The sequence below is a fragment of the Trachemys scripta genome, chromosome 1 (assembly GCF_013100865.1).
Source record: "Trachemys scripta elegans isolate TJP31775 chromosome 1, CAS_Tse_1.0, whole genome shotgun sequence".
Lineage (NCBI taxonomy): Eukaryota > Metazoa > Chordata > Testudines > Emydidae > Trachemys > Trachemys scripta.
This window is the reverse complement of record NC_048298.1, coordinates 17,316,679-17,343,466: the sequence shown is the minus strand read 5'-3', so window position 1 is coordinate 17,343,466 and position 26,788 is coordinate 17,316,679. Positions and strand designations below refer to the sequence as shown.

The 26,788-nt window shown below is 42.0% G+C and overlaps 1 protein-coding gene across 5 annotated transcripts in view; it reads right to left on the bottom strand.

Annotated features, from left to right (window-relative positions):
• LOC117874863 (semaphorin-3D) overlaps positions 1 to 26,788 on the bottom strand; it is a 195,283-nt gene that overhangs the window by 53,493 nt on the left and 115,002 nt on the right. For all 5 annotated transcript variants that reach the window (XM_034765512.1, XM_034765476.1, XM_034765486.1 and 2 more), the window contains exons 6-8: positions 25,899 to 25,992; positions 22,176 to 22,304; positions 15,473 to 15,615 (exon numbers count right to left, since the gene is read on the bottom strand). In XM_034765512.1, coding sequence (XP_034621403.1) covers positions 15,473 to 15,615; positions 22,176 to 22,304; positions 25,899 to 25,992 — 366 coding nt within the window. The remainder of the gene's footprint in view (positions 1 to 15,472; positions 15,616 to 22,175; positions 22,305 to 25,898; positions 25,993 to 26,788) is intronic.

Here is a 26,788-nt window from a genome sequence, read left to right as displayed (position 1 = left end):
GGAAGTCCCTCAGGGTAATGCTCAAATGGATCCACAGATCATCTACACTTACGGAACTAAACTCAGCAGCAGCTGTTTCTTGCGCCTCCACCACACTCAGCTCTGATCTACACTTTTCTTCAGGAATGTACATGGTTACATCCATTTGAGATGGAGATATGGTTGCTGCAGTAGCTACCAGGTCACCTGCACTCTGACTAACTGGAAGATCAGGCATCTCCTCACCACTCACATCCTCACTGGGGCCGGAAGGCTTATCATGAACATTTGTGTCTATGTATCTCAGGAGAGCTCCGTCCTGCTCAAATAGAAAAGCTTCCTTTGATTTCTTTCTTTTTCTGAATGCTGCCCCAGAGGGGCGTTTTCTTCTTTCACTCATGACTGCTGTTCTGTGCCAGCTATAGTGGCTTGCAACACTCAGTTGAAGGGGACAAAGCAGGCTGGTAGCAGGGCCTGAGTGAGGGAAGATATCAGCGTCTTAAGGGCCTAACTGGCTCCTACTACTTCAGTTGACTGCCCGTTCTCCTCAAGTGGGTTCAGGGAAGCAGCAGGAAACAGGAAGCTCCCTGAGAAGCTGGTGTTAATCAGTCCAGGCTCCTGGGAGTGCTAGAGAGGTACATAAGAGGATCCTCCTCCTCTCTTTCCCTGCAGCTCCTGCTGCTTTCTGTTATTCCCTCACACCTTTTCTCCTGCCTGCCTGTTATGTCTTTTGTGCCCTCCTTCCTCCAGCACAGTACTCCACCATCTCTGTGCATCTAGAGCAGAGAGAATACATATGCACCAGCCGCAGACACAATCTTCTACACTCTGGGTCCTAGTGGCGCCCTCCCACAGTCTGGCACCTGAGGCGGCCGCCTCAGTTTGCCTCATGGTAAGGCCTGCTGTCAGGTGCTCAAAAGCGACCCCAATGGGTAGCAGATCACTAAATTATTATAACAAAACCTTCAGAGGCTAGGTGAGCAGTAGATTGGAAAGAGGGTAAAAGAGAAGGGAAGGGAGGAGGGAAAGGAGAGAGCAAATTAAGAAAGGGAAATTCAAAGTACGGGGGGAAAAAAATCTGGGAGAGGAGGAGACTATGCAGGTAGGAGAATAACAAGAAATAACTTGAAATGGGGAGATCCTCAGCCATTTCCTCAGCTGGTGTAAACCAGCACAGCTCCACCATAGGTGTAGTTTGACTGCAATATTTTGGGGGGGAGGGGTGAGGGAGCAAAGCATGTGCATGCACACACACGTACAGGTAGGCACTAGAACCCAGGAGGTGGCGTCCAGCTGCTGAGGCAGCAATCCAGAGCACAGGGGAAAGGCTGGGGGGGGAAGGCGCAGTGTGGGAAGGACAGAGTCCCCCTCCTGAGAAGGTTGAGCAAACCCTGCTCTGTGCTCGCACAAATGGGGGGTGGGAAGTGGCACATGAGCCTGCGTGACTCTCTCCCCACACTGTCACCTCTGTTTTTTTTGGGGGGGGGGGCAAAATAAAGGGGCTTTCACCCAAAGAAATCAGTAGAGTGGAATGCAGAAGAATAGATACTGCAACCAGGGCCGCCCAGAGGGGGGAGCAAGTGGGGCAATTTGCCCCAGGCCCCGGGCCCCGCAGGGGCCCCAAGAGCCCTGGCCTGGTGGCGGTCTGGGTCTTCGGTGGAATTTCGGCAGTGGTGAGTCCTTCAGTCGCTCCGGGTCTTCGGTGGCAGGTCCTTCAGTGCTGCCGAAGACGTGGAGCGACTGAAGGGCCCCCCACCGCCGAAATGCCGTCGAAGACCCGGACCGCTGCCGGGTGAGTACAAGCGCCGCAGCTCCCCCGCTTTGCCTCAGGTCCCCTGAATCCTCTGGGCGGCCCTGACTGCAACGAGATGAGAAAATGGCAGGAGAGGATAGTACAGGATGAATTTAAGTGTATGTGTCGAGAGGAGGCGGGGCGGGAAGAATACTCTAGTTTTTCAATCTAAAATTATAGCCAGACTAGTCACACCACATGAGTAGCCCAAAGGTATCTGAAATCTTATCTCTAAATATCACTGTCTATAGCTCCTGAGAACACTGGCTTAGTACTGTTTACAATCCACTTTGTTGCATTACACAAGAAGGCACTTAAAGCTGCATATTTTTCTCTACATAAATAAAGATTTAATTAGCACTTACTGCTTTGTAATCTCACAAGTTGTAACAGATACCAATGCTTCCGCCTGAAATGCCTTCTTCTGTAATATAAAGAAGTGCCTGTAAACTCTGCTACTCAGGTGTATTTGGGAGTGAGAGGCAGCTTTAGATACACTGCCAGCTGGAAAGCAGATAATTTACCTGGAGTCGCCAGTCTGTTATAGTAAGACTAAAAAAAGACAGCACACACAAATTAACTAGTGAAAAGGGAAGCCTATTCATTAAGATTATAAAAAGTTAAATTAATATATTATAAGGCCAGAAAGGACCACTGTGATCACCCAGGCTGACTTCCTGCATTCCACACTAGGCCATAGAACTTCCCCAAAATAGAGCATATCCTTTAGAAAAAAAAAATATCCAATCTGAATTTAAAAATTACCAATGATGGAGAATCCTCCACAACCTTTGGTAAATTATTTGAATGGTTAATTACCTCCAGTATTAAAAATAAATGCCTTATTTACAGTTTCAATTTGACTTGCTTCGACTTGGTACAGTACATTAAAGAGATATTGAAACTATTAGAGATGGTAAAAAAAAATAATGATGGAACGATTTTCTGCCATTAAAATGCAGTTGCATTGAAATCAAGATGTTTTGCTAGAACATGTGAATTTCAACAAAATTTTCAACAGAACAAAGTCAAAGCTAACGCTTTCAACCTTCACTTTTTGTTTAGATAATGTTGAAATGCTTCATTTTGACTCCTGTTTCGATTAATTTCATTTTGACTTTTAAAATATAAATTTTAATATGCATTATAATTATACAGTTTTGATATTATCAAAGTGATTTTTTTACTCTATCTATAATAAATGTTTCAACGTTATCTAACTTAAATGTTTCAACGGTAATTGATTTTTTTAAAAATGTTTCTTCCATGGGAAATTTCAGCTTTTTGTTATGATTTAGAACAAAACCAAATTTTGAAACATCTGAATTTTCTGTGGAATGGAAATTCCAATTTCTACCCATCTCTAGTGACTATTCAAATATTTGAGGCAACACCGAAATTAATATACTGTACTAAGAAATATAATGCCCTTGTCAAATCAAGAAGGCACGCTCTTCAAAAGCCAGAATATAAAATTTGTATGAGAGATTAAGGCTGAATCCTGCAGATTTTATGTGAATAGCTCTACTGTTGTGCAAATCGTATCTTAACAAACTGAAGGGCTCATTCAGCTCTCATGAATGTGAACAGAAAGACTCTCACTGACTTTAAAAGGGAGATGGCTCAGGCTCCAAAATTGTAATAATAATTTACACAATTAAGAACTTTTGGCACTCAGTTCATATTAGAAACTGCAACTGATCTTTCTCATTCATGTCAACATCAAAATGTAAATGTAGATGCATTTGAAGCCCTTGCTTTCTATCTACAAAATTCCTATGTCTCTTTCTGATTAAAAATAAAGAGGAGTCTTTCTGATCTGCAATTTGCAAGTACCAGAACAAAATATGTGTTTTCTAAACCATGTGGTTATAGGTAAGTTATCTGAGCATTAACCTTTTTTGCAAGTAAAATCTATCACACCACTATTGATCTCTGAGTGTATGGATTAAAAATAAAATTAAATGATATATTTTCTTCAATCACTTTATGGAAATATGTAGATGACATTAATGTAGCTGATTCAAAATTCACAATTGTGTGCCTTGGAATCCACTAGACAGCAAAACAGATGGCAGTACAGCAAAAGAACACCTGAACCTAACCAGGGCCAGCTCTGGCTTTTTGGCCTCCCCAAGCAAAAAAACCCCCAAAAACAGTGATCTGTGCGCCAGAGCATGGGTGCAGGGGGACCGGCTAGCGGGGGGAAAGGGAAGGGAGCGGGCGGGAGAGAGAGAGAGAAGGGGGGTGGCCAGGGCTACAGCGGGGCGCTGCCACGCGGCCCCTTGCGCCGCGCCGCCTGCCGCCTGCCGGGAGGACTCCGCTCCGGTCGGCGGGGAGGGAAGGACGTGGGCTGTCCTGCCAGGCTTGCTGCAGGGCACTCCCATCCTCTGCGCCACCGCCCCCTACAGGGCAGCCGGAGTGGAACAACAACAACAACAAAAAAAGCGGCCATGCTGCCCTAGGATTGGGCGGAATGCCGCCTCGTTCAATCTGCCGTCCCAAGCACCAGCTTGTTCGGCTGGTGCCTGGAGCCGGCCCTGAACCTAACTGATTCTTAATCTCTCATTTGGGTTGTAAAGAACACTGAATGTAAAAACAGAAAATGCATTTTTTTAAACCAGTAAACATTGAAGACATCAGAAAATGTAATACATAAAACTTTAAAGATAGTAATTATCCTGAACAGCTGCATAAATCAAATCAGACAATGAGTGGAATTCAAAGGAGGCGGCTATTAATTAGTGCCTGTGGCAAGATGCAAAAGGACCATCCAAAGTGAATTCCTTTCAGGAACAAAAAGAAATACCAGCAAACAAAATGAAAAGAGCTGGAACCGCGAAAGACCCTGGAGCTCTAGCTAAGTGATAGATCCACCAAAAACAAATAAAATCCTAAGCAACAGAGAGCAGTACTATGGAAAAGTTTCCAGCAGACCAATAAAATTCTATTGAGAAACTGCCAACATTCTAATGTCAATAAATTTATGCCTCCAAACACACAATTCCTTTGTGACTCTCTAAGTATTACTGTCTAATATTTTTATTCTGGCATTGTCCAGCTGTGTTAGGTACTGGCCACATGCAGGAAGTGCAGTCCCTTCCTCCAAGAGCTTTTTATCTTTAGGGTCTGAGTCAAGGCACATTGAAGTCCATGGGAAGACTCCCATGATTTCAGTGGGCTCTACATCAGGCCCTAAGAAGATAAGCAACACAGGAAGGGTGGGAGAGGGAGAGAGAAAGAGAATAAAAATATACACAAGTATAAATAAAAGGAAGGATGGTCATGTGGTTTAGACTCTGGGTTAGGCTTTGCGAGTCCTGGTCAGTTCATGGCTTCCTATATGACTTTGGGCAAGTCACGTTCTCTCTCTCTCTCTCTGCCTCAGTCTCCCATGGGGATAATTCTGTCTTGGAGTAGTGTTTGTTTCTCACTATGTGTTTGTACAGGGGTTAGCACAATGGGCCCCAATGCTGGCTGGGACTGCAACACTTTATCATACTACTACTATTAAAGAGCACTTTTAATCACTATTATGGGGCAAAGAATTCACTAAACTCCCTGTCATGGACCCACAGGATTGGTGGTACTCTCCCAGCTTCGGAACAGTCTCTTGGAGGAACCCTGTCGATATGTCAGACCCTAAAGGGGTCTCACTCTTTCTTCAGGTTAGGTCACCGCCTCCTGGGACTGCACCTGTGGGGCTTCAGCACTCCTGCTTTACACCATGAGCTCTGTTCAACGAGTCCAACGGAGACAGACCCCCTGGTAGAGACTTGTCCATTCTTCAGGGATTAATGCACCTCACCAAGCATTTACAGTGACACTTAAGCAATGTTTTCAAAACAGTTGGGTTTATTAGTCAACTGGAACACAGCATAGGAAGCCCTTAGGTGAGCATAGAGAAATGAAGGTTAAAGCATAGCATAGACCATTCTGGTCAGCCCAGAGCCCCAGACAAGCCATAGTAAACTCCACTTTTAGGCTCTGTGTTTCTCTCTCTCTCAGTCTCACCTCCTTAGTCAGTTCCAAGGTGAGAGAAAATCCAACTTCCTCCAGAAGCCAACACTTATCCCCCACCTCAAACCTTCCAGTCATTTGTTCTCCAGCTGCTCTGCTTCCCCACTGAGAGTGTTGATCCATGAGTCATTGGAGCTTGCATTGTCTCTCTGGACTCCTTGTTGATCTGGGTTGGTTTCAGCTGTCCCATAATGATTCTACTCATTCTACCCAGACAGGCAGGTGACACACACCCACATCTCTTAGCCTGCCCTGAGAGCAAACTTAATTCCTCCCCCCACACACACCACCACTAGGTAGCCATGCAAAGTATAAGGGAAGCTGAGGATCCATTCAAAAGATTACAAAAATGTCCACTGTCACACTCCTTCCAGCACACCCAGCCAGTTTTGCCACCGACCCACCCCCACTGGAGTGTCTGATCACTGACCCAGGGGGTGCAAGAAAGGCTTTCCAGGCAGCTGTGCCCATGTCTAAAGTGGAGGGAGGGGACTCCTTGAACTCTTCTCCCCCTTTGCTAATTATTGTTTGAGTTGCCCCATTATACTAGGTGCTGTACAAACACACAGGGAGACAGAGGCCCTGCTCTGAAGAATTTACAACCTAACAGATGACAAAGACAACGGTGGGAGGGGAAATGCAAGTACAGAGGTGAAGCGATCTGTCCAAAGTCACACAGAAGGTTAACAACAGAGCCAGAAATGAACTTAGGCCTCCTACCTGCCACTCCAAAGCCCCATCCAAGGAACCACGCTGGCTCCACTGTCTGGCCCTGAGTGATGCTGTTTCTTATAAAAGGCACAGGGGAGGTTAAGTAGTAGGTTTTACTGTCTAAAATTATATAGTACAGCCTCAATCACCCAATGAGCACAAACACAGGGGTTCACCCTTGTAGAATCATTGCAGGACTGGGGTGAATTTTAGGAGCTTGTTGTTTAAGGGTTATTGTTAAATTAGACTTGATGGATAAAGATGGAATTCTGCATACCAATTCATTTCTAGGTATTAAGACCACAGGGAAGTATGTCTTTATCTGGAGACAGGTTTCAGTGCTAGCCATGTTAGTCTGTATCAGCAAAAAAAACGAGGAGTCCTTGTGGCACCTTAGGGACTAACACATTTATTTGGGCATAAGCTTTCGTGGGCTACAGCCCACTTCATCAGATGTATGAAGTAAAAGATACAGAATCAGGTATAAATACATGAAAGGGTGTGGGGTGCTTTACCAAGTGTTAAGTCAGTCTAATGAGATAAATCAATTAACAGCAGGATACCAAGGGAGGAGAAATAACTTTTGAAGTGGTAAGAGAGTGGCCCATTACAGACAGTTGACAAGAAGGTGTGAGTAACAGTAGGGAGAAATTAGTAACACTTAACACTTGGTAAGGGTTCAGCAATGCCATAGGTCTGCTTACTCTTCAATGGGAGTTTCAAGTGAGGAAAAGGTGATTGCAGAACTGGACAAAAATATCATTCAGTACTCAATGAAAAGCCTTATTGAAGTTCAAGGCCTGCCTGCTTATGCTTTACTCCAGTTAGCTCTCATAGGTCATCTACTCAAAAACGCTAACAAGGTGTTTTTAACATGGCCATTCCTGTATAAATCCTTGCTCACTGTCTTTGACCAGCATTTATGTGTCCCAGCATTCTCTTGTTCTCTGTTTAATTAAAATGAACTATACTGTCTAAATACATAAAACCTATTAACATGATACATTTTATAACTCGCCAATCTTTTTTGCTGTAACATACTTGATCATGAAGCTACAGGAAAGTCTGGCGACTAGTTGGGTCATGCAGTGCAATGTCAAATAAGAGACCTGGGTTTAAGTGGTTTAAATAGTTACACTGTGAACTGTTCTTCTGAAGCATTTCAAAGAAGTGGGCAAAGCGGTGCTGGGATATGTTGATTTCTCACCTAGCCACAAGGTGAGCTCAGTGTTCACAACCACGAGATGGAGATTTAGAGCATGAAAACACAAGATGAAAGTGCAGATGAAGCCTTCACAACATCCCCTAGGGTCTCCTGAGTCATTACCACAGGGCGAGTGACAGCCTCCTCAGCAAGCAACAACTCAGCCTGAGCCACAAGCAGCCGACAGCCCATTATTCAATGGCTGGAGCCTTCCTTGAAGGAAGTAAGTAAATAAATAAATAGGCTAACTGCCCAAGATAACATGGCTTGGGGAAAATTCAGGACTGGGAGTGTGTTAAGGTCACCCTGCAAGCGGTAACCAAGGCTGGTAGAGAGCAGGCCGTGTGACTGGTGTATAGCTGGCAGCTACTGGGGTCAGAGCTTCTGGACCAGGGCTGCAGCCATATACACACACTAAGGGTCTGAACTGCATGCTTGTTGCTCACTGTGGGCATCCCAGCTTGGGAGCTACAGCAGCAAAGTACTGGGAGGCACTCAGGGTTATAGGGTAAGAAGTAACACAACCCCTCACTAGCCTGGATTGCACCCTGAAACCCTATCACAATTATTCTCTCTCTCTCTCTCACTAAGGTTCAGTACATTTTATGTATTCCTCTTCTACATTAGCATGACTTACATTTTTGACTTAATGTTGCAATACATAAAATTTCACACAAACTGGTGACTGCACTCACCCATGAGGATCTGAAAATTATACAGGGACCTTCTTTCATCATGTCTTCACCAGAGCCAATAAAATAAAACTAGTCCAAAAAAACCGGACATAGCTTAAGGTCAGATATTTCATAATCATCAGGGTTAGAAACAAATGTTGTATAGCGCTTGCTTCCTGCCTTGGATGTGTCCAAGGTATCAGACCTTAAAATGACATCATTCTGCTTGTTGACATCTGAAAGCTGTCAAGTGGTATAAACATTAATGTGTAAGCCTATAAAGCCCATGAGATGTTGACCGCTAAAAACCTTTGGGAAAGGGTGTTGCAGAGGTGTTTTGCTGGCAAATCAGCACAAATGTTTTCAAAAGCAGGACATACTTCCTAGAATTGGTCCTGGACCAGTGATCAAAGAAATAAAAAACATCTCCATCCATGTCCAGCAGCATGTCTAGGTGATATCACAGAAAATAATGAAAATATTGACCCAACACCAGACCCAGGACAGACTCCCATGGGATCCACTAGCTACACCCTCCCAGTTTGACAGTGAACCATTGATAACTACCTTTGAGTACGGTCTTTCCACGAATTGTGAACCGACTGTCCGGGATGTCGCAGTCCAGGGGTGCAACTCCAGACCAATGACAGGTTGTGTCACCACTTGCCCTGTAACACTGAGTGCCTTACAATGCTTTGCTGTTGTAGGTCCCAAACTGGGTTGCGCACAACCAACCTGACAGCACGCAGATCATACTCTGAGAGTCTGTGTGCTACACAGCTCTGCTTCAGCAAACTTCTGTTGCTCCAGCTCTGCCTCTTCACTTAGACAAGTGGCCTCTAGCTCCATCCGTCTCTCTTTCACTAGCAGCTTTTTCCACTCCAGCCTCCATAGCTCTGAAATTCTTGCCATCACTGTTACCTCTGCTGGATTGTCTGGAGAACCATCTGCTTGGTTGCCTGCAAGTGGTATAGGAGAAAAAGGGACCCCTTCTGGCACTCAGTTTGGAGCAGGTTGCTCTATCCTGCCTCCTGGCATATCAGTGCAGCATGGTCACCAGCTCCGACATCTTCTGATCAGCTGCTGATTGATCTCACTGTGCATTCAGCTCTTTTAACTGCTTCTTGGGGAGCTCAGCATCTGCCTCTTTCTTGCTCCTGCCTTTTCTGCTTCTCGCTCATCTTTAAACTTTCCTTTGTTCTATTTCCCTGGCCCAAAATAAACTAATAGAAAATAATAAAACTGTAACCTTTCTTTAACTGTTCCCAGTCTTTTCACTTGAGAATCACTAAAAATGATTTCACTGTGCTTGCAGAGTAAACCACAGTTAAATAAGCAAGCTGTGTGCAACTCCTGCTTCGACTACACCACTGTCACATTCTGGGATGCAATCCAGGCCAGTAAAGGGCTGCTTCTCCGCATGCCCTCTTACCTTGTGTGCTTTGCCATTGTAGCTCCCAACATGGGCTGCTCACAACCAGTCTACCAGCATGCAAAACACACTCTGAGAATCTGTGTGCTAGACAATCCTGGTTCCGCAGCTCTGATGGCAGCAGCTTGTCTATAGCCCCAGAGTCCCACTCTGGCTTGCACCATCCTTGGTTACTTTACTGCTTGTAGGGTAGCCCCCCCCCCCCCACCTCCAATCCTGAATTTTCCCCAAAATGTGTGTTCTGGACAGTCCAGATCTTAAGGTTTGCTGTTCCCTTTAAGGAGTCAATATTCAACAGTTTGTTACTTTAACTAGAATTACTAAACAGTTCAGCGTTGGATTGGTTTAGATTAAAAATAAAGCAAGTTTATTAACAAAAGGAGATCGGCTGTTAAGTGAATTCAAGGATAAGGGATAACACTTAGGGCTAGTCCACATTGGCAACGCTAAAGCGCTGCCGCAGCACCACTTTAACATGCCTTGTGTGGTTGTGGTGCAGCGCTGGGAAAGAGCTCTCCAAGCGCTCTAAAAAACCCACCTCCACAAGGGGCAGAGCTACCAGCACTGGGAGCATGGCTCTCAGTGCTGGTGCACTGTCTACATTGGCGCTGAAACTTGCTGCGCTCAGGGGGGTGTTTTTTCACATCCCTGAGTGAGAAAGTTGCATCGCTGTAAATTGCCAGTGTAGACAAGCCCTTAGAAATGGTTACTTAGCAAATAAAAATGAAAACACACATCTAAAAGTCTAAAACTTATTCTAGCAAATTTTGGTACAAGGCTTTGTTTAAAATGGAGACTGACCCTTTCCTTGGTCAGGAGCTCTCCCTGAGGCTCAAAGGTGCTGGTGTCATTGTCTTCTTAGGTGAAAAGAAAGAAACTGGAGTTTTCTTTTATAGTCCAGTGAATCTTTGAAGTGGATTCTTCTGAAGGTTGCACTTCAAAGCAAAGTCTATCCAAACAGAGAAGAGGGCAACATGGTGTCTGGTAGTGAAGGAAGCTGCATGCTCTTTCTTCCCCCACTTGTGTTTGTTAACATGCAAATTGTTCTGTTTCTTACCATCTCCTCCCCTTGCTGTTTTGAGGACCCTGTTTATTACATATATGTAAATTGACAAAAACACACATTCCTTTGTTTAGATAGACCTGTTTAACAACTTTTGCGGAGGCAGGACTGTCTGGTTTTGAACCTGTGCTAATAACATCATACAGGGGGAATTCACATCTTTACATATAATGCTGCTGCATACATTTCACCATGATACAACTGACCAGCAAGTTATTCATTTTCAAATTATATCTTACAAGGCATATTTTGTATAAAGATTACTACAATGGTGTGAATGGTATGAATATAGGGGTGCTTTTGGTCACATCCACCTTATAATAATTTAATTTAGACTACATTTCCCTTGTTTACTTATGAGAATGTCATGGGGGACGGTGTCAGAAGTCTTACTAAAAATCAAGATATATCACATCTACTGCTTTTCCCCTATCCACTAGGCCAGTGACTCTATCAAAGAAGGAAATTAGGTTGGTTTGGCATGATTTTTTTCTTGACAAATCCGTGTTGGCTATTCCTTATGATCTTATTATCCTTCAGTGCTTACAAATTGATTATGTAATAATTTGTTCCAGTATCTTTCCAGGTACTGAAGTTAGGCTGACCAGTCTCTAATTCCCTGGGTCCTCTTTGTTCCCCTTTTTAAAGACTGGTACTAGGCTTGTCCTTCTCCAGTCTTCTGGGATCTCAGCCGTCCTCCAGGAGTTCTCAAAGAAAACCGTTTCTGAGATTGCTTCAGCTAGTTCCTTATGTACCGTAGGATGGATTTCAAGGAATGACATCATGACTTTTTTACTTTAACACTGAGCCTTAATGATCTTGGACAACATCCATTACATTACAATATACTGAAGCGGGCACGTAACTTTGTGAAAAAGTACTGAAACTGAAAAAAAAAAAAAACTATCTCAAAAGAAATTCTTACCTTCCTAGTGGACTGTTGTAAGTTTGGATTTATTTTTCTAAGGTGCTTTTGGCAGGTTTCTGTATGGTTCAATGTGTTTCTATATGTGCAGCTTTGCATACAAATGATGACATTTCCACGAACAAAATCTGCTTGCCATCAATTTACAATTGATATACATGTAAAGGCTTTGTGTGCGTGTGTGACTGAAGTTTATCATTTGGGTGCAAAGGTGACAGTTTACAGAAACCACAATAGTTTTCAAAATCTGACCCTGAATATCTAATATATGTACCCATACCATCAGCTAATGTAAATGGTGCAAATTGACTTGAGGTCAATGGAGCTATAATAATTTACACTGGCTGAGGATATGGTCTTGTGACATTAATGGGAAAAGGTTCCTACAAAGTGTAATACATTTTCTATATTTTTTAAAAACATATACATAAAAATCCAGATAGGATTAATCTTTAAGTCTGATTTTTGCTTTTCACAAATAATCCTACCTTGAATTAAAGCAAACTAGCCATGTTACACTTGATATTAGTGGGAACATTCTGTTTTCCCTAAGCAGAACAAGAAATTCCAGGTACTGCAGATAAGCTGATGATACCTTTTGTGTGTGTGTGTGTGTGTGTGTGTGTGTGTGTGTGTGTGTGTGTGTGTTAAAACCAAAAATAGGAAATGCCATTTGTCATGATAAATTATACATTTTAGTCTGTAAGTGACTGTTGAAAGCACTTCCTCCCAGTTTATAATTATATCCCCCAGTGATATACAGAAGGCAAGTGACGTAAACCTAAACGAGCGCTTTTTAATGCTTTGGTGGCAGTGTTATTGCAAAGCATGCTTTAAGATAGTAAATATAGGAACAGTCTTCTGAACAGGGCAAGTGACAGCTGTTTGACTCTGGGCAAAGAACTTCAAGTGAGATATTGTAATCTTTCAGGTCTAGAAATAGCTGGGAAAGAGGAATGCTCTCCAGAGAAGACTTCCCTAAGGGAGATGATCAGTGTGAGACTATACTGTTCAACCAATGAATACTAGCTAAAGAGTAGACTCTACTGACTAACCTGTTATATTAAACACACAAGTTTTTTTTGTGTTTTTACTGCCTATTCTAATTTCAGCATGTACCTCTAACACCAAAGTGTAGGAAGAGCCTTAGGGAACAGTGAGGTAAAGTGGTGAAGCTCCAGTCGAAGGAATTGGAATTACACACACCATTACAAGCAGATCATTTAAATAGTTCATGGTCTCCTGACATATAGCAGTATGTTGTGTTGCTGTGGACGTAGTGGAAGGAAGACACAAGCTCAAATTTAAGGAAAATTGTCTAGATTAGTTGAAGCTTATTATCAAGTAATGCTGCAGGGCAAGTAGAACTTTCAACCACACTAAATTACTCATTGTTGGTTTTAACCATAGATATGGACACCTGTGCCTGCAGGCATAGAGAATTAAGCCGACCAGATTTGGCACTGCAGGTCAAGGCATCCCGAGAAGACACAATTGAACCAGATGTCGGGAGTTTATGCTTTACCCATTTGGACTATATTTATACTACAATAAGTATAATCAAGTCGCATGCACAAACAGTGCAAATCAGATTCTTCAAGAGAGTTCTGCACCCAGCACTTCCCATGTAGGTCCCTACATGAAGCAGCCAGATTTTTCAAAATGTTCCTCACCCGTTAGCTCCCACTCTGTGTGTTTAACAGGAGCTGCTGGAGGCTAAGCTGTTTTGAGAATTGGACACCAACTGTGGCTGCTGAGCATTTTGGAATATCTGGTCCCGTACGTCGAGCAACCATCTCTATTTTGGTGTATATACACATTACTATACGTGGTCATAGCTCCCAATGTTGGGAGTTACACATGTATATAATAAAATGGAACTAGCTATTTCGAAGTTCTCCTATAATGTTCATTTGACTGGCAAAACAAAAACATAAAGCTCAAGACATTATTTCCTATAACACCACTAGCCTAGAAACTTGATCTCATTTGAGACTCAATTATGCCTGGGCATTAGGGTCTCTTTACAGTACATTTGCTTTTATTATGATATCTTATCTGTCCTTTTTCTCAGTAGAAGCTGGACGTCTACTATTAATGCATCTTAGTTTAATATAATCTCTCGGTGCCTTGGCGTTGCAGATTCCACCTAACCATTTTCCCCCTAATGCATTAAGTACTTCCATAATCAGCAAAAGCCACATCTAGTAGTAAATTATATTTGTTTGCCTTGTCAGTGTTTCATTAATCATACTGCTGTGAAAAACCCAACCGAAGCTTGCCCATTCTCTTGTTTGGCTAAACACGAACTGCTACAGAGAATTGGTTGCTCAGTTTGTTGCAAACATTTGTCAACCCGATACTGAAAATTTGTAGACCCCGTGGTCGCTGAAGTCTCAATTGTGACTCTTCGTGGATAGAAGATCAGTCCTGGGTAGGCATCCACACAGGTGTGTTTGTCCAGTTCTTTGTTCTCCTGTGCGTGCATGTCTTTCTAGCTCATTTTTTCCTCTTCATTTCTCTTTCTGAATCAAGAAGTCTTGCAGTTAATTGCTTTTTTCCTCAAGGGTCTTTCTTAGGAACCTAACGCCCACTGTCAGTAATGCTAACTAATGCATCAGGCAACACGCTACAGAATACCAGCAAATGAAGAAAGCTGTACAACGGTACCATAGAAATGCAGCAGATTTACCTCTGAGATTACTACATACAGGGATTTTGCTGAGACATGGGCCATCTCATAATCAAAGCATAATGTTTTCAAAGTGTAATAACATACAGACATTCAGACTATTCCAAAACACGATAAAGAAACTAAACAGTTCCAATGTGACATTGGAGTTCCTCATGTTTCCAACATGACTTTGGCCACTCCATGGAAACTTAATCAAAAACACAATCTCTAATGATCTGGTCCATACTTTTTTGAAAAAGCCCAGCTTTTTTAATCATTACCAAAGTTTCATAAATCCGTGGAACTGATCACAAAAATACTGCATTTGGAGCACAGGGAATCTGCAGTAAGAACATCTATCGCTACAGTGTTATGGATTACAGTAATGGCTGGGGAAAGGAGATGCCAGCTGGGTACAAAGAACACATCAGCTAAAGTAGTGTATGGGTCGTTATTACTATTATTTATTATTTCTATTATTGTAGCACCTAGGGGCCCTAATCATAGGCCAGGTGTGGTGCAAACACAGAACAAAAAAGACATTGTTAGTAATACTTGTGGGGGTGATACACTGATGCTCCCCACCTCAGCTGGGATTCTATTTTCCCCTTAAGCCAGTGCACACCCCATACAAAAGGCTCGTGTACTCTGACTTTGCACAGATGCTTAGGATTTAGCTTTAACCGAGACAGCAAAACAAAGGCTCTCACCACAGAGTAGCTGAAGATTAATCAATCACTATTTAGATACATCATTATCGATGATGAAAATATTATGTTTCCAAAAAATATGCTGATATACTAAGTATAAAGCCTATTTTACAGTTAAGGCAAGTGAATTTTAGACATCATTAGTAATCCATGTTATTGCACATTACTTAGACGGTACTATGGGTGAGGTTATTTCCTTCCTGGACAAAATTGAGATTTCTTAAAGAAACAAATTAAAGTTTCCTTTTTTAAAAAAAAAGAGGGGAAAAAAGAATGTGCATTTCTCACCTTACAAATTCTTCCAACTCGGGAAAGGATCGCTTTGTCAGATGTGCTGCTATCTTGAGATATTTCTCGGAAAAAGAAATAGATTTTGTCGTCGTCTGGGTTGTATGTGTCCGGGATGGGGTAGGTTCCAATAAATTTTGCTCCTAAAAGAAACCCCCAAAACAAAAACAAATTATTAAAGTATAAAAAAAGAACCCCTAATACTTGAGACCAAGATTCTGCGTTTGTGTCCATGAAGCAGATCATGGTGAAATCAATGGGTCATCATAAGCACATCTGAGAGAAGTCTGGTCACAAGACTATTGACCCCAAAAGTATTTACATCTAATAGGGTAGCTTTTATTCTTCAGGCTGTATTCTGTTGCAGAACCCTGCATTGACATAATTGGCTGCCATTGTGAGTTTACAGGGTTAATGCCAAGGTTTTTAAATCCAAAATCCATACCTATGATACAGCTGATTTGCTGCTTTTGTTACCCTGTTTCCTGCTAAGCGGGTTTTCCAAAATCACACACTATATTACATAGTTATCTAATTTAAAAATGGCAGCACTTAGTAGTAGTCCAGGGATGTAGGAAACCACAAATGTTTACGAGAGACAGTATGCAAGGGAGCAATATAACCTCTATTTGTTTGCATGACTTAAGCTCAGATATTAGTAACAGCTGTACTAAGACAATAGTTTCCTATGCACATGTGCTAGGATGGCCTTACTAAGTCAACAGTGTTGAGATTGTCTCGCTAAGACAATTGGTTCATATGTCCCTGTTCTGCTCTCCAGTCTCATTTTCAAAGGTTTAATAACTTGGCATTTTCACTTTGCTTGTGCATTCAAATCAGAAAGTAACAAAATGCCAGCCACCTTAGCTAGCGAAGCAACAACAAGCAACAAAATTCAAATACACAAATAGAGGGGGAAATATTTAGGAAAATTGCTTTAAGATGTCCTTGTGATCTGCTACCATGACTGAGATCCTCTGGGAGCACTTAAGATAACTGTCCTTTGCACTGAACAAGAGGTGGGCCAGTGACCAGACTACCTCAGCGGGAGTAGGCCCTTGACTCGAATTCATTTCCCAGGCTGGTCAGACAGAGCATAGTATCTCTGGCCCTCACCGGGTACAGTGGAATGATCATCTTTTCTCCCAGTTGTTTGGCTGGAGGTAAGAAAGAGGGGCAAAACGAAGACTAGAAGATGTTGAGTGAGTGAGCAGTGAACTGGTCGTTTGCAGGGAATGATATTTTCTTCTGCCTCCGTAAGAAGTTAACTGACTTGCATTTAAATATGTTTGTTTAAATTCTCAGTATGCACACTGATGCCAGAGAGCAAAAGGTATGGGCCAGAATAACATTCGTATTACTCCAGCTTCACACTGGTATGACTCCATGGAGTTACATGTCAGTGTAAAATTGGAATGATGCAGTAGATCATTTGGGCTAGGATTTTCAAATGAGCCTAAGGGAGGAGTTGGGTGCCTAACTCCCACTCAGCCCCTTTCAGGCTCTTTTGAAAATACCAGCCCTAGCCATTAATAAATCAATAGCATTAATGCGCTTCCAAGGTGGCTATCAGCATATAGAGCTAGTTAAAAATAAACAAATAGCAAATTCTGAAAAATACCTTGACAACATCCATATTACTTTCAGATTTGTTTAAAAAAATCCACATCTGCAGAGCTAAACTCTGAATTCTGATTTTTTTTAATTACAATTTTATTGGTTTCCTTGGCAAATGGAATCCAAAAACAAATGCACAAATATCAGTTCCTGGAACATATTTAAAGCAATCTCAAACAAATTGAATAAAGGAACAGGAATACTTAAGTAATACAATATTCAAGGATTTAAATTCACAATTGAAAACATTAAAGTTGAAAGTTACACCCAAACAAATAAACTGGAAAAGGTAATCATACACAGACAAAGACATAGAAATCAATGTAATAAACATGACACACACACACACACACAAAATATATTTTTTCCACAGGTGAGATCTTCCTCTCATCTTTAGTATCCTGTTCACACTCCATATAGAAAAACAAACTATAATCAGCTGTGACATGGTTTTTGTATGTTTTGTAGAGAGAACAAATGGCATAATTGTGCATTTTAAATCATTGTTTATATTCTCAATCATATTGTCTGTCTTCATTCAAAAATCTGACTAATTTCAATAGAAAGATTGTAAAGATTTCATTTGTTGAGGTGTGTATAAGGAAACAATAAGGCACTGAGATGATAAAAGTCCTGGTAACAGGTGATACAGTATATCCTGGTATTGCATAAACTTTTTGTAATTTGCTCTGATGGCCTTCTGGAAGCAGCAATAAAAGTATAGAAAGTTCACTAACACAGTCTATATCCCTGGTGTTGTATCTGATTACCTATTTTAAACAATGCTCCAATCCAAAATTATAGGATTGCTTGGTCAAGAGGCTCAATAAAGTTTATTCAACTGAGTAAGTCGTATTAAGACTCATGAGGCCCGGATGCAGAGGGAATCAAAGGAGTGGGAAAGGCCGAGAAAGGAGGGAAGTGAAGGGAGCAGATCTGAAGCAGCATGAGCTAGTGGAAGACACGCTGCACCAACACTATGATTTTGGGCCTCTAGAGGGCATGGGTATAGAAGAGGGGCAGCTACTCCGTGATACGTGCTTCCCATGCATTCTACATTGTGGAACAAACCCCTGGAGGTAATGATATCCAGGGAGACATTAACTCTGACAATGGCATTAGCTCCCTGGACAAGTGGGAGGAATGTGCACTTGCTTGGTGTATACGTGTGTGTGGACAGATCAAAGACAGCATGGTTCAGGAGCCAGGCACACTGCCATAGGACTCTTCAATTCTCATACAATCCTTTTCACTGCCAATCTTGCCAAGAATCTGCTTGGCTTGGACAAGACAGATCCACAGAGCTTCAGTCTAATGCCCAATCCTGAGAATAGATCCACATGCTCATTGACGTCAGCCAGTGGCAGATTTAGAGTTAGTGGGGCCCTATGTATAGCTTCATTTTCAGGGCCTCCCCCTCAGGACCCAGCCAAGAAAAAGAACATTCTTTTTTTCTTCATCCTCCTCCTATATGATAAGTTATGGGACGTAAATGAAAATAAAGTGAGGTACCCTGATTGGGGCAGGGGCTTGGGATGCAGGGGCGGGTGCAGGAGTCGGGCTCTGGGACGGAGTTTGGGTGCTAGGTGTGGGCTCTGGGCTGAGGCAGGGGGGTTGGGTGCGGGAGGGGTGCGGGTTCTGGGAGGGAGTTTGGGTGCTGGGTGCAGGCTCTGGGTTGGGGCAGGGGGTTGGGCTCTGGAAGGGAGTTTGGGTGCTGGGTGCAGACTCTGAGCTGGGGCAGGGGGTTGAGATGTGGTGGTGGGGAAATGGGGTGGCACTTAACTCGGGCGGCACAGCTCCCAAAGTGACTGGCACCCCCCCCCCCGGCAGAGGCTCCTAGGCGGGGGAGGGGGACAGGGGGTCTCCGTGCACCACTGCCCGCAGTCGCTGCCCCGCAGCACCCATTGGCCTCAGTTCCCAGCCAATGGGAGCTGCAGAGTCGGTGCTCAGGGCGGGGACAGTGCGCAGAGACCCCCCCTCCAGAGGCCGCAGTGTGGCGCGGAAGGAGGGAGGCAGAGTGGACAGGTAGCCACCTTAGCCCTGCTGCTGGCACGTCTCTGCATGCCCCTTGGGGGGAGGGGGACAACAGGTCTCCGTGTGCTGCCTGGTGTGGGGGCAGCGTGTGGAGCCACCTCCCCCATGCCAGGGGTGCATAGAGACGTGCCAGCAGCCGGCTGTTTTCGGGAGCGATGTGGGGCCACCAGCCATGGCATGCAGGCAGCCTGCCTACCTGAGCCCTGCTACGCCGCCGACCGTGACTCAGGGGCAGGTTGTCAGATATTTGTCCTGCATTTTGGGTCCCCCCCTGTCATTGGGGGCCCAGTGTCACCGCACAGTTTGTTTTATGGTAAATCTGCTCCAGACGTCAGTGGGACTCTGTGCAGGAGTAAGAGTCCCAGTGGGTGTGAATTTGTTTGAAGGTTTATTCATCTCGTCTCTTCTGAAAGGCTGCTATTAATGCAGTCAAGAGTAGGATGTGAAGGCAATGCACTGCACAGGACCTAATGGTGTCCCAGAAATCTTTGCCTTCTGCATTGTTTTTTCTCTCCACAAGAAGGAAAAATACTGCTTCAAAGAACATTTTACTAAAAAATTAAAACTTAAAATGCTAACATGCATTATAGCACAATCTCCTCTGCACTCAACCCCGCCCCCCCAAGCCATATATTTTTCACTTATCCTAAGTAAAATATGAGTCACCCCTGCAAGTAATTTATTGCTAATTATACAATTACTTAAATATGTACAACCATTCCTTGAGGTCTAACATATGCCTGGTAAATGGATAGTGAATTTAGGTTCTGGAGTGATTTTAAACCTAAATATTTTCTTAGCACCAAAATCTGCTGAAAGCACAAAATGTATGTGATTGTTAATATTACTTAATAAACTAGTGATGCACTGAGTATTATGGTACAGAATTTAGTGCAAAAAATGATCATAGTAGTTAGAATTTCCTCAGCCTTAACAGAATCATTGAAAAACATTAAAAACAGCTAGTTTCTATGTATTCCAATGTAGAACAATGCATGGATTGTCTCTGTCAAGTTTCAGACATGCTATAATTGTAGTCCTTAAATACGGCTGGAAAGAGAGCAAAAACCTGACAGAGATGTTGGGGGCTTCATTATTTACTTGGTATGAGAGAGTATCCTCACCACAGCCTACATACTAAGTTGTTTTTAAAACTCAGCCATATTCATATAATGCACACTGTCCTTACAGAATTCTCACAAATATGTTACCTCTTAGGGAAAACAAAATAAATTAAAAAAAAAAATGGTCTAAAAAGCCAAACCAAAAACCTCAGAACTAAAACACATACAAAACTCTCAATTTCTTCGCTTTATGTTGCACCCATTTACTGGTCCCTTGCCTGTTTAGGGCCCAATCCTAACCACACACACAGAGGTAACTTTTTGATGTCACTGAACAGCCCAAGTGGAAATTAATGGTGTAGGTAAGTGTGTGCAGGGTTGGTGTGTTAGGTTGTAAGGCACAGAACACAAAGGTATTGAGGCGTCTAATTCCCATTAATTGGTGCCTAAACACCTTTGGGGATCTGGGTCTCAGTTCTTTTGGGCAGGAAATGGAACCTTCTAATATGTCTGTGCCATGCATACCAACAGTAGTGCTAGAACTGTAACAACTAAATTCATCAGCTCACAACAACATTAAATCTTTTCTGTGATAATACGTTACCCCTTAGGAAACTGGCTAATCCTAAGGATGTTTATGCCATAAGTACTGGTCAATGTCCAGGGTTCTAAATTGGCTAGTGAGGGACCAGGCCACATCAAAACTCCTGAAAGGAGCCAGTCCTGGCCTGAGCTGGCCTGCTCACTTTCTAAGAACCCTCTCCTGCTCTGGACTGCAAACTGAACATGCCTTGCCTTCCTTCACTGCCAGACCTCAGGAAGTGTAGCAGCTGGCGGATTGGCACTCAGCAAGAGAGGTGGAGCAGAACAGGTACAGAGGCAGCCAAGGGAGGAAAGCAGGAGACAGCAGAGAGGGAGCTCAGCAAGGCCTAAAGGAGATGAGATTCTCCACATGCTTGGAAGGATCCCAGTTTTACAGCCTGGGGAGGGCTAAGGATATTTTAGTGGTTGTATATATGGCTTTTTTACTCAGGAAAGACACTGGGACAGGGGAATGGGCACAAGTGAATAGAAAGGTGAGGCAACTGCATGAGAGGAGAGAGAGGAGTGAAAGAAAGAGTAAACTCTTGTCAAAGGGTTAACAGGCACAATGATCCCTTTCAGAGGATAACTATGGAGAAGTCAACTTACCCCTGCGGTCAGGAGCTCTGGTTTTACAATTCACCCATAATAGTCACATGGTCATGCTGCATCAGGGCCAGTGTTGCCACATTTTTAAAGAGAATGGATGGCTGAAAGGGGACACTTTCATATCTCCTCATTGAAAGGTATTAGGATTGTGGGTGAAGTTTTCTGTGCCACTCTGTGTGTGTGGTTTGAGGATGGCTGGGTATAAATATATATTTTTTACAGGGTTTATTACTTTTAAAATGCTTTTAAATGGGCAAGAAAAAGCAGTCTGTTACTTAGGAAGGAAATTTAAAGCATTCATAGTGGTTTTAAACTGCTCCTTGGAGTAGCACGGGATATTTTTCCCCTGTGTGTGTGGGGGGGAGGGGGGGAGGAAACCTCCTACCTAATAAATGGAATTTCTAGTCTGACATTTCAGAGCGCTGTAGGAAGCAGTTTTTAATAAATGATTGCAACTGTTTGGTTAAAAAATATTATTCCAACAACACTGAAAAACTAGAAGCACTTATGCCATGAAATTATTTCCAACTACTGTGCTATATATAGACTCATAGATTAGAGATGGAAAGAATTCTTAAGTCTTCTACTTCAAATCCCTTCCATTGCAGTATTTTCCCCTCTGGTACATTTCTCCAGCACTTTCTCCGTTCCACTTTTAAAAGACTGTAGTTGGGAATAACTAATGATGCAACTTTATTTATGCTTGTTATATACATGTTTTTAAAGAAAATGGGCCTCTGAACTTTCAAAAAAGCAGAGACAATGCAGTCAACAGCAACATATGTTTATTGTCCTACCGTTAAGCCAGTAATGTTCGGAAATGTCAGTTCTGATGTAATGGTGGTCGTGAGAAGGGCCCAGAGAACGTGTTAAAGCTGTATCTTTGCCAAGGAAATCAGAAGCTGTTCCAGCATAGAGGTAGTCATCTGTCAATGAGAAAGACATAGTGAGGCTTTCGTCAAGAACATGGTGTATATATGGTTTATTTTATTCCAGTATTGTTGCATTAATAAAGTATACATATTTTACACCATTCTTTTCCTTTAAATCAAAGTCTTTGATTCTGTAATGTAACATAAAGGATAACATTTTCAAATATACCTCAGTGACTTCGGAGCCCACGTCCCATTATCAAAAGTGACTTAGGCACTGAGGAGCCTAAATCCCATTGACTTTCAATGAAATTTAGGAAGAATTTCCAAAGGCTCCTAAGTGCTAACTAAATAATTTAATACAGATCGGTGTTGCATACGCTGCAAACTGGTAATGCTGAATTTTGATACAGGGCCCAATCCTGATCAGGTTAAAGTAAATGAGCCTCTTTTCCTGGGTCAGGTGATGATGATTTACCTCACAGCAAAACTAGAGTTAAACATAATGAGAGTTCCAGATTGTTTCCATGCATTGCACTGTACCAATTGCAATTGCAGTTACAGTTTATTCCTCTGCTTAGGTTTCCATATGGTTCTTAGAATCCAAAGCCAGAAGGGACCATTGTGATCATATAGTCCAACCTCCTGTATTACACAGGCCGTAGAACTTCCCCAAAATAATTCCTAGAGCATATGTGACTATCTTCGTGGCATCTCAGCACTACACAAAATTAAAGGCGCACAGAAGACCAGAACAATGTTTGCTGTCTGTGTTCATAGCATAGCTCTTTTATAAAAAGAAGCCAAAAAAGACCTTGCTGCACAAGTTTTCCATTGCACAGTGCATTCCACAACATTTCTTTAATTCTTGCGAAATAAGAAGCTATGTTTAATAACAATGATTTTTATAACATATTTGTATATGATGACATATTTCTGGTGTTTGTCAGAAGAAACAACAAAACTATGATGATGCATGTAATCCACACATGAATGGCAGAACTTCATATTGAACAGCAATCATAAACCACATATAAAAGGCCCCTTTACTCAAATTCTGACATGGCTGAAAACATTCTATGTGATCTCTGTGCAGATAAATCTGAAGCTGAAAGTAACTGCATTTTTAATATTATGCAATACTGATGTTGTGAAGTTTCTTCTGTTCAGAGAAAAACACATATTAAAAAATACACCTAATCCTCCCCCAATAAATATGAACCAAACAAACCTATTTTATCAGTTTTACTATTATCTAAGTAATCCTTCCGTAACAATATTTTAAAATACATCTTTCAGACAGCATGTCTCCTTTGTGCAGTGACAATAGCACATTCTGAAAGGTAAATGTCAAAATGAGGAATGGATGATATAATTAGTGTTTGCTAGCTGACAGGCATTCAATGATTGATACATCTGAAAGACTCAAAGAAAATGCCCATCCTCACTTAACCTCTGTTGACAAGGAGCTTTCAGCACTTAACTTATTCTTTGGTATCCTGCATTCCAACTTCCTGTTGTTTCCTATAAAGGCTTTGGTAGACAAGAATTTTTAAAAAGGGAAGGATGCTAAACAATATTAATAATAAATGCATTAAAAAGCTTTGAGCAACTGCATAATAATATAAAAATGCCTACGTAGGATAGGCAGATATTCAAAGCTTTTGGTAACACCCTCGCAACTACTCATGCAAGGAAGTAATTGTAGAATCAGGCAAATAGCTTTTTAGATTAGGTACTAAAATAGACACCAACAAATGCATTCAATCTGCCCCCGTAGGTTTTAGCCAAAGGGACTAGTTTTTTAACATAATGTATAGCTAATCTGTACACAAGATATTGAGGCCAAATGTTTTGCAATATTTAAAAAAAAACATAGACATTTATAAGGAGAATGAGAGCATTCCCAATTACATGAAAATATATAACTATTTATGAAGGATAGAATTCCTAGCTCTTGTAGAGTGTTTCACATCTTTAGATCTCAAAGCACCTTACAAAGGAGGTCAGTATCATTACCCCAATTTAAATATGGGGGAAAATGAGGCACAGAGTAGGGTTGTGACTTGTCCAAGGTCACACAGCATGCCTGGGCAGAGCCAGGAATTGAATGGAGGTCCCTTTTCATAGGCTCTAAAACCATGTTTCATCTGAACTCCTGCATAACACAGGCCATAGAACTCCCCCCAAATAATCCCGATTTGAACTACAGCATCTATCTACTTTTGATTTAAAAATGGCCAGTGATGAAGAAGCCACCCAATACTTTGTAAAGTGTGCCAATGGTTAATTACCCACCACTATTAAAAATGTACACCTCATTTCCAGTCTGAATTTGCATAGCTGCAACTTCCAGCCACAAGGAACTTGGCAGCAGTGGGTCCCACTCCAATGCCCAATCTTGGTCCAGTGCCCAAGCCACTAGGCCAAACTGCCTCCCTATGTTTCAGGCCATGAACTAATTGATGTGTTAGGAAGACATTTCCCCCAAGGGCAGGTGATTTCACAGCTGCCTATTGCAGTGTTTCTTGTACCTTCTCCTGAAGCATTTGGCATTGGTCAGGGATGGGATAGTGAACTAAAGGGGTCACTATTTTGGTCCAGCATGGCAGTTCTTATGTTCTAAATGATATGTTTTAATAAATTGAAACGTGTCCTCTTCACTGCACAAAACTTAACAGAGAACTCAAAAGTATTTTAATGCTACTGAAATTAACAACCAGCTCTATAATAAATCAGAGTGTTCTGTCACATTAGGAAAAAGAGAACAGTAGAAGTTTTTAGAATCCCTTTTTAGAAACAGACTTCATGGCCATTAAAAAGGGCTAGGGGTTCCTGAGAATGGTAACCCTCTGGCTTTAATCTATTGTTTTTAATAAAAGAAGTGCTGGCCCTCCAGCTGGGTCAAGATCACAAATCATCGATCTTATTATTGTAGAATAAAGGCTGAACATTAGTCATATTCTTTTTATAACCCCAAGTGTCTGATACTTCAAAGCACTATCACCACTCCTCTTTTGCTGTAAATGAAAAGGTCATGGGGCGTCACTCTTATCTCGTATTCATACACTTGATGGACAAGTTAAATGAAAATTGTCCAAAGCTCTGAACCAAACCATGACAAAAGTAGCTCTCTTACAGTGGTTTGAAATTCAGAGGTCAGGCTGACATTCCATGACACCAAATGTCAGACCACACAGCATGGAAGTACAGGCCTCTGAAGTGGCTACTCAAATAATTAGAAACCTCAAAATGGATTTATGCAGATGACTTCATGTATGTCAACAGACTTCAAAGGGCTGACAATATTGATAATAGCCACAGAACCCCTGAATCATATGAAATACTGTGTACAGTTTTTTTTTTTTTAAGCAGAAATGACTGGGTAAAGATGACACCACCTTGTTTCTAAACTGGCAGCTTTTCCTTTATTGGCTCTCCTATTTCCCCTTTAGCTTTATAGCATTCATTTTTTTTTTTTAGCATATGCAAAGTGAATGACACTGTTGGGCCAGGTCATGAGCTAGTAAAAATTGGCATAAAAGACAGCGGCTTTGCACTGGCTAAGGATCTGGCCCTGTTGTTTTTAGTTAAATAAGATTGTGATGAACAAGCAAGGAAGAAACATCCGTGATGTTGACATCTTACCTGTCATTACTGAAGCAAACGGCTGATGAGGATCAAAAGGACATTTCAACCTGCCAGACTCCAGGTTCTGAGTGTCCAGTCTGAATACCATTTCCTGAGAATAAATGCAAATTCATTAACCAGGTGTCAATGCAGAGAGAGACTAAGTCTCAGACATATTGCTCTTCTCATATATGAAGTAACGGTGTATTGGACTGTGTGTCTCTCATGCGTCTGGCCTTTATGTCTGTAATTTTATAGATCTGCTTTGTATCTGGCTTTTACATTCATCATTTTAATGCATCACAGTCATTTAATAGCAATGAATCTAATAAAAATAAACTGATCTGAAAATAGATGCATTGTTCAATTCCATCCATCCAGATTAAAGGCTGGATGTGCCTTAAAGGCATAAGTCCTTGTTGGGGAGGGAGTGCTGAGAGACTGTGCACAAATGGGAGGGATTCTGGCTATCTCCACGTGGATTTCTCTTGGGGCTCCTGAACTCTTTACATGAGTGCAGCATGTGCTCTCCCCTTGCCATCTTTAAGGAAGCTGTTGACGGTGGGGCTGCTAGCATGGCTCATTGGCTCCAATCACCACCTGCATAGTGACTAGGAGCCGGGCAATGGCACAAGGCATAAAGCAGGATGGAGAAAAATCATGAGTTAAAAAAAAATAATGGATTAAAAAAAAAACCAATGGTTTTTATTTAGATCTTATTTATGTATTTACATGTTGCTAGTCCTTTACTTTCAGCCCGTTTTATAGTCTTTAACTGCGTAAGTGGCTATTTGGTACTTGTTTCCTTCATTAGTTTCCTATTTGTTAGTAAAATTTCAAGATTGACAGAGATTTTTTTTCCACTAAAAAATTTCACACTTTAAATGTTTGTCTGTGCTGGGAGAGAT